The following is an 8,573-nucleotide window of genomic DNA, read 5'->3' on the forward strand; positions in this document are numbered from 1 at the left end:
ACTCAACTGTATATAATGTGGTATCATTTTTTTAAGGGAAAACAACAAATCAGACCCAAAGAGCAGTGCTTTTACAGTATGATTTCTAGGAATGAATGTCATTTAATTTTTTAATTTCTTGTACATTTTCTCGGATTATATTTACACATTCTACCCTTTTGTTCTCGCTATTATCCTCACGCTATTACACTTTAATTACCAGGCCTTTGATGATGTAATTTAGGAGTATTAGGGACGGGAAAGACTAAACCGAGCAGCACTGCGGAGTCTTAAGGAGTCTCGGTAGGGTTCAGAGAGCAAAGGGAAAGGGTGCATACCAGAGTGATTAAGACGAGGCCAACACAAATCCGCCCGGTGATACGGGGTCAGGTGGACTTGCGTGGGATTAAATGATTAAAATACTGGAATTTTTTTGCCATCCATAAACACGTACACTGCCAGTCAGGGGGTTTCTGGACGCTCTGTGTTAGCAGGTTTGGGTGAAATGGGTTGAAGATAAATAGAGAAATTTTGTGTGTGTGAATTTTTTTAATTGTATTTTATTTGTCATTTTTTTCAATCTCGATCACTCTAACGAGGCGCTTGTAGCGCTCCATATATATCTAGTGTTACCTAGAATTACAATTTAGTGTTATCTAAAATTGAGAAATTCCGGCTGCACTACTCCATCAAACAAGTGCAGGTTTAGTAAAAGAACTCAAGTAGACAATGATTAGAGGTCCTTAAAAATAAAGATTTAGTAATAATAATAATAATAATAATAATAATAATAATACTCTTTATTTCATTTTTGGTCATCAATCTGAAATGAAATAATGAACCTCAAAGAGTTTTACATGAAAAAAATAATGAAACTTAATTTGACAGTAGTGAATAAACTGTAAAAAAATATATATATATTTTATATAATATTAAATATTAAATAATAAAACTATTAATTAATAATATTAAATAATAAAAATACAATATTTAAAAAAAAAACTTCAAAAACTTGCCTGGCAGTGTATGTACTTACTTTTACTCTTCTTCTTTTCTCTTCTAGTCTCTTCTCTCCTCCTCTCTTCTCTTCTTATCTCTTCTCCCCTCTTCTCTCCTCTTTTCTTTCCTTTTCCCATGTGAAAAAAAATATCCTTATTTCCTTCTACCCCATACAACTTCTTCACCTTCCGGCTCTTTTTCTCTGAGTTGACCTTGAGTTCTGTTTTACCCGCGTTCCCTTTCTTTCTTTTTATTTTTCTAAACGTGATTTTCTCCCCCTAAGTTGCCTGACTATATTTACAGTCTCTATCCTTCTCGCTCCTAGTTAATAATAATGACCACAACGTTTACGTCGCACTTTTCTACACCGAGCTTCAGAAAGAAGAAAGCTTTTAATAACTAGGTGGAATATTAATAAAACAAGACACAGGGTACTTTCGATGCTTCTGACTGAAGAACTGTTATAAAAAAAAAAAAATGTTTTAAAAACCCCACCCCTTTGTTCAGGTTTTTCCAAAACCACCACTTCTGAAGGAAATCATCTCAGATGAAACTAAAATGCTTTAAGGAGAGTTTTGTCGAATTCTCATGTCTGAGGTCTAATGCTTAAGGGTCAGGAGTGGATCAGGGTCATCACACTGCCAACAGGGTCTCGCGTTTACAGGGTAGAGGTACATTATTACAGCATCCGCATCATCTTTACTACTAGTGTGTAAAAGTAATGGCGCCCTGGCCGTCCCGGGGGCCGTGTGATGCTAAATGTTCTTGTGCTCTAACGTACTGCGCTTAACGTGTTCGTATCATGACTAATATGGTTGCGATTAGCACTACTGTCTCTCTTCGTTCCTCTGTATGATACTGCTGGATATTTTGTAGCTTTCTCCTGCATGACGGTGTGTACACGTGAGACGTTTCTTATTTTAAAAAAAAAAAAAAGAAGAATTTTATGACATGTACAGAGCACTTATTATTATTGTTTCAACCCTCTGGACTGCGGATGTTATATGAAGCAGACCGAGTAGCCTGAAGCTGTGATTGGATCTGACACCAGGGATATTAAGGCCACTGTTCTTGGACCGCTTTGTGATTCTGGACTCTATCAGAGTAACTGCTGAAATGCGACAGAATTGACGGCACAATTCTTTTATTTTATATATTATTTTTTCTGTTCTGTGATCTGTTCAAGTGGTTCCTGTGTATTGTGTTTTCACCTTTACAATATAATCGGTGGTTTCGTTGTCGATATGATCACGTCTCTTTGATTTCTGAGTCTTCTTCGAGACATGTACTGCCAGCAGCTGCAGAGATATAAATAGAACCCTTTGGATGGGGGGCAAAAATAATTTCACAAACATTACTCACACACACACACACATATAAATATATATTCAAATGAAGGAACAACTTTTATTTACTGGGGAGGAAAAAAGCAGCACAAATCATTTGATCTGGGATAGTTGTCAGGTAAACATTATACAAAACTCTCTCTAGAACAATTGAAGGAGCCACTTAACTTTATTGTAATGAAAACTCTATGTAGCAAAATTATTGGCACCCCTTAAAACTTTAAATCCTCATGTCTTCCTAGTTTTTCAAGTATAAATGAAAAATAAGTACGCACAGTTGTTCACGTTTTTTGTTTAAAACAACCGAAGAAACTACTAAGGCAAACCGATATGTCGCAAAATTATTGGCACCCCCTAAGAACTCGAAAACAGTGTATCTTTGAGACGTGATTGTTGTCAGATAAAAAAGAAAACGACACAATTACACACACACAAAAATTTGAGAAAATATTTACCATTACTGTAACAAAAACCTTCAATGTAGCCAAATTATTGGCACCCCTTGAGAACTTTACGTTATTGTGTCTTCTAGGATCTGGGATGGTTTTCAGCCAAAAATGACTTTAAAACAGCATATCTTTTTTTTTTTTTTAATCTGTGAATACTGCCGGATTAAAAATAACACAATTACACACGATTAACACGTTTCCTCTAAAGCAAGTGGAGAAAATATTTACTGTTACTATAACAAAAAAACTCCTATGTAGCAAAATTATTGGCACCCCTTAAGAATGTTACATTGTTGTGTTTTCTAAGATCTGGGATTTTTGTTAGGTAAAAAATGTAAGAAAAGGTTATACAAACATTATGCACAATTATTTAAAAACAACAACAACAACAACAAAAAAAACAACAACTGGAGAAACTACTAGGTTGCCTTTATGGTGACAAACAGCACAGGTAACAAAATTATTGGCACCCCTTTAAGAACTTTATATCATGTCTTCTAGGATCATTATGCAAAATGTTTGTTTTTTTACATTTCAATTGAATGAAACAACAAAAAACATGTAGTAAAATTATTGGCACCCCTTAAGAATTTTGTATTAGTGTGTCTTAGATCTGGGATTGTCATCAGGTTAAAATATATTACAAAAGAAAAACAAAAAAGAAAATGGCCTAGAGGAAGGTCACATATGGCTGCTCTTTGCTCCTAGTGACTCAGCCGATAATCGGGGGAAAATAACACAAACAATCCTGTCAGGCATGTTAGTCAGTGTGTTCCTGTCCTCCCACAAATCCCGTCAGTGGTCAAAGGCATGTGCTAACCCATCAGATCTCCCCCTCTTTCACTCTTTTTATTCTTCTGCCAGCGGGTAGCTAGACACGGTATGAGGGAGAGACGGCACACATTCCTTAGTTTAATATTATACAGTGATTCAGGCGGGAGAAAAAAAGAGACGAACCATGAGGAACCGGGGTGAAAATACTCAACATCCAACCCTCGCAGCTTAGAATAAATATTTTGCGAAGCTCGATAAAGATTAACTGTCATGTCTTTAAACAGCACGGACAAGAAAAATGACTAAATCAGACCTTTACGTCTCTAAATCCTATAACAAACACCGGCTATATCACAGCTTCATTATGATATGGAGACGAGCTATGTATTGCATTTCCATACATTTATTCATAAAACATACTGAAATACATAACTCCTGAGTAACTGTGTGGACTCTGTAATTTCTAGCCATTTTCAGTACACAGTGAATTCAAGCTCCGCAAAACGTTCATATAAGTATTACTCAAACAGAGGGCTTTATGAAAGGCAGAGCATGCTCGGATCAAAGGCACTGAACAAAAAGCTTTTATTCGCAATATATACAGTGCCTTGCACAAGTATTCACCTCCTGGAACTTTTCCACATTTTGTAGTTTTACAACCTAGAACTGAAATGGATTTAATGTCCTGAACTTACACAAAATACAGTTTGCAATCTTAATTACAAGTAAAGAAGTTTGCATAAATATTCACCCCTGTTATTGTGCAACCAGTTGACACCAGAATGGACAGAATTAGTTGAAAGGAGTCACACGATCTCAGTATAAATACATCTGTTCCTGGAAGAACCCAAAGGCAAGACCAAAGAGCTATTAAAGTGCACCTATTATGGTTTTTCAAACATTCCCTTTCATGTAATGTGTTAGAGAGCTGTTTGTGAATGTAAAAATATCTAATATAAATCAGAGCGCACGACAAACGGAGTTATCGACTCCCAAAAGAAGGAACCGATTCTGAACAGCTGAAACGACTCGTTAGTGATTCCAGACTTTACTTCCTGTACTAACCTACGTAGGTTTATAACAAAAAAGCCCCGCCTCTGGTCTTCATCGGCTGCTCGCCGACAGACGGAGCTGAAACTCGTTCCGGTAGTGGGCGCTTCCTTTTTGAAACACGCCGACAGCGGTAGACCAATCACGACAGACTGGGACGTCTGACCAATCACAGCAGAGTATGCTCTCTGAAAGGAGGAGTTTAGGACGAATCATTTAGAACGGATCATTTAAGAGTCGTTTGTGACACTGGGGGGAAAAAGTTAATGCTGCAATTTAAATTATGAGCACGTTAAAGTGTTTTTTGACCTCAGATGCATGTAAATCTATTGTATGAGAACTTTAAAACAAAATTAGGCACGTTTCAAAACCTTTATAGGTGTGCTTTAAAACAAGTCTTGGAAGACTATCAATCAGGGTTCAGTAATAAACATGCATACCAAATTTCATACACCCTGCAGTCTGCCTAGAAGAGGCCGTCCACCAAACATCAGTGACGAGGTAATGAGGATGTTAATCAGAGAAGCAAGCAAGCAGCCAAGGCTAACGCTCAACATGATGCTACCGTCACCATGCTTCACTTTGTTTGTTCAAAACAGATCAACTTTTATTAAAACATGTTGAGGTTTGCGATTTCTCACTAAAAAAAATAATATTTATAAGCATGAAGTGTACAAATAACTGACATCCGATTCCTGACTCATAATATCTCACAGCTTACTGCTGTCTCTCTGTACAGCTAAGACACGACACTTCTTACAAAATGTAAAAGATGTGCTCGAGTAGAACCGTATTATGTTAATAAGGTCCATGACATAATCCTGAGGTGATGGAAGAAGGTTTCTGGTTGGGTTTCATGTGGGCTGAGATTCCGGGTTCACTGCAGAGAGAAAACACACTTTCGTTACTTTCATTAGTCGCAACATTCGCAAATTTTCACTGGAGTCTGTGATTTACAGCATGCTGATTTCAAAGAGAAATCTGATTCATGTTGATCCAAAACTATTGGCACCCTTTAGAAGAGTGGACGAAATGATTCGAGAACTTAAAACATTACACACAACAATACATTTAGAAACTTTTCTCCGGATAACAAAATAATGCAAACACGTTTAAGCAATAGTTATTTCACTCAAATATTACTGGCAACCCTAAAAAAAAAATATTTAGTGGAAAAAATGAAAACATTATAAAATATTAGGTATAAAATATTACTAATAATTCATATTTTTATTATGCCAATCATTTTGCAAACAGTGCAAAATATAGGTTTTCGACAACATCTGAGGATGTACCGTTAAAAAAAATATATTGTACGGGTGCCAGTAATTTTGCTGCCATTGCTGTACAGAAAAAAATATATTAAAAATGTGTGCGTGTGTTTGATAAAACAGCATTAACTTAAAACTATACGACTTCGCGACATGATTAAGCCCGAAATATATTACTGATTGAACCCCTTTTCATGAAGAGTTCCGATAATTCTGGACAGCAATCATGATTACCTAATCCTTTAATGTCCACCGTGTTGGCGCAGGTCAGAAAGCGTGCCACGTGTGTTGAGCAGGCCTGAGCCGAGGACTGGTTCTCCCTCAGGCAGCGCTCGAACTCTGCGAATTCTCCGGCACAGTCTCCCCGGATCTTCCTAATCACTGGACTGCATCAGGGGATAACGAGAAACATCATGACTACGCTTAGAAATTTTGTTTTCCACGGCTGTAACCAAAAATGATGCCCCCCTGCCACCCTGGCTACACTTCACGAACCATGGCTCCATGTGGTAATATCTTATCAGCCCTCTCTTTACCACATCCATCATTTCTGAATGAATAAAATATCTTCCTGATTCCCCACAATGCATTGCGGGTTCCTGTCTAAATGATGCACAGGAACCATTAATGCACTTCAAAGGGAATAAAAGATCAGACAAGGTCCTAAATCACACCCTATTCCTTAGATAGTGCTCGATTCTGGCACTTTTTGTAACCAGGTCTAAATGCATCGTGTGGAATTTCTGGAGCCTTACTGATAAAAATAGATCTTATCCCATGATGCACTGCAACAGATATGTATTTAAATGATGCAGCCTGGAGGATAGTGAGCACTGCATACAAAGAAAACAGGCTTTGCCAGTGCTAAAATGAAAATCTGAAAATCTTTTGGTGAACTGAAGAAGAAAAAAAAAGCAATTATAATAAATTAGATTTTACTAACGTGCCTAAAGTGCATATAATTATTTGTTAAGCATATAATTATTTGTTAAAATGAATAAACCATACAGTTTATGGACAGAATATGGCAATGTGTCCCAGGACTAATAAATGAAATGCTGAAGTTTGGGGAAGGATCTCTGGTGTAGACGTACTGAGAGGAGGTGCACTGCGCCACCTTCACCTTCAGGTGGTGACACTGCTCTTGCCACGATGACGGATTAGAGGCCACGCAGGCTCCGTACTCCTCCATCTCCTTCTGGCAGAATTTGGCTGTAATGTCCATTGCTGCCTGCCTGCAAGGAAAGTCACACTAAAATGAACGAACCTGTAACTCACTGGAAAGATCGAGCCTGAACGACTTGCGTAGTAAACTTCATCAATGACATCTGCATAAAGAGAGTGATGCAGCGGCGCTTTAGTCTGTCCAGCTCTCCCGCCTCCTCGTCTGTGTACTCCGCTCAGCTTCCAAAACGTCAACTTTCACGCCTACGGTTGTGCCCATAAGTTTGCATACCCCGTGCAGAATCTGCTCAATCTTAATACTGTTAACAAAATAAGAGGGATCATGAAAATCCCATGTTGTTTTGTATTTAGTCCTGTCCGGAATAAGCTATTTCACATAACAGATGTTTACATATAATCCACAAAATAAGATAATAGCTGCATTTATCAAAAATCACCCTGTTCAAAAGTTTACATACCCTTGAATAACAAAAATACAGCAACGCGTAACAATTTAGCAGCAGAATCACTAAAGACATCACAAATATGTTAATATAAACATGTTTAATGTGTTTCAGGGTGGCGGTTTCCTTTAAAGGTGGATATGTGGGTATAAATAAAAAATTTGGGGTTGCCTGTAACCTACTACTTATGTTGGGTACCATGTTGTAAATCATTTCCATCTAGTAAAACATATCAAACCTCTATATAACTAAAAAAAAAAAAAATAATAATAATAATAAATATAAGTAAAACACTATAGACTCCTACACCACACAACACCTGTACTAATATATCAAGTGGATAAGCATGTGTAGCCTACTATACCGCATTATACAAGCCTTTTATTCTCGTTACAATGGAGCACGAATAACTTACACTGTCTAAAAGATTGATTGAAAAGTTCGTGAAAGATTGAAAAGCTTAAAAAACATAACTTACATGTTTGACACTTTAATTTGAATCAGTACTTATGAAGGTTGAACGATTTAGAGGGACATGGAAAGTCAGCCGGCCGAACTACACGCTTCCTCCTTCCGACGTTTCTGATTGGTCAGACGTGTACCAACCTGCAATTTTATTGGTCAGTTGAACGTCAATCAAGACAAATAGGGTGGGTCTTAATAGGGAAGTACGTTTCCTTAAAGAAGAAGTCTCATGGCAACCATAAGTAGTTATTATTATTATTATTATTATTTCCTAAAAGATTTGAAAAGCTCGCTAAATATTAATTAATATGTTGGGACGCTGTGTAAAATGTAAAAACAGAATGCAACGATTTGCAAATTTCATAAACCCATATGTTATTCACAACAGAACATAGAAAACATGTCAAATGTTTAAACTGAGAAAATGTACCATTTTAACGAGAAAAAAATAAAATTAATAATAATAATAATAATAATAATAATAATAATAATAATAATTTCATGGTCACAGCACATCTCAAAAAAGTTTGGACAGGACAAGAAAATTCTGGAAAAGTAAGTGTTACTGAAAAGAAACAGCTGGAGGTTAATTGGAAACAGGTCAGTAAGATG

At 36.8% G+C, this 8,573-nt stretch overlaps 1 protein-coding gene across 1 annotated transcript; it reads right to left on the minus strand.

The window, feature by feature from the left end:
* Window positions 1-25: 25 nt before the first annotated feature.
* On the minus strand, window positions 26-8,069 carry LOC128600387 (coiled-coil-helix-coiled-coil-helix domain-containing protein 5). The gene is made up of 4 exons (XM_053612835.1): window positions 7,975-8,069; window positions 6,963-7,103; window positions 6,103-6,254; window positions 26-5,477 (listed from the first exon to the last, which is right to left on the minus strand). Coding segments are annotated over exons 1-4 (321 nt in total). The 5' UTR covers window positions 7,977-8,069; the 3' UTR covers window positions 26-5,451.
* Window positions 8,070-8,573: the final 504 nt, after the last annotated feature.

The sequence above is a fragment of the Ictalurus furcatus genome, chromosome 24 (assembly GCF_023375685.1).
Source record: "Ictalurus furcatus strain D&B chromosome 24, Billie_1.0, whole genome shotgun sequence".
Taxonomy (NCBI): domain Eukaryota; kingdom Metazoa; phylum Chordata; class Actinopteri; order Siluriformes; family Ictaluridae; genus Ictalurus; species Ictalurus furcatus.

Excerpts from the sequence above, each read along its gene's own strand:
- LOC128600387 (XM_053612835.1), bottom strand. Across the intron at positions 6,255-6,962 it reads GCGCAGTGCACCTCCTCTCA|TCCAGTGATTAGGAAGATCC; the intron begins GTACGTCTACAC and ends CCCCTGATGCAG. Across the intron at positions 5,478-6,102 it reads GGTGGACATTAAAGGATTAG|TGAACCCGGAATCTCAGCCC; the intron begins GTAATCATGATT and ends TTCTCTCTGCAG.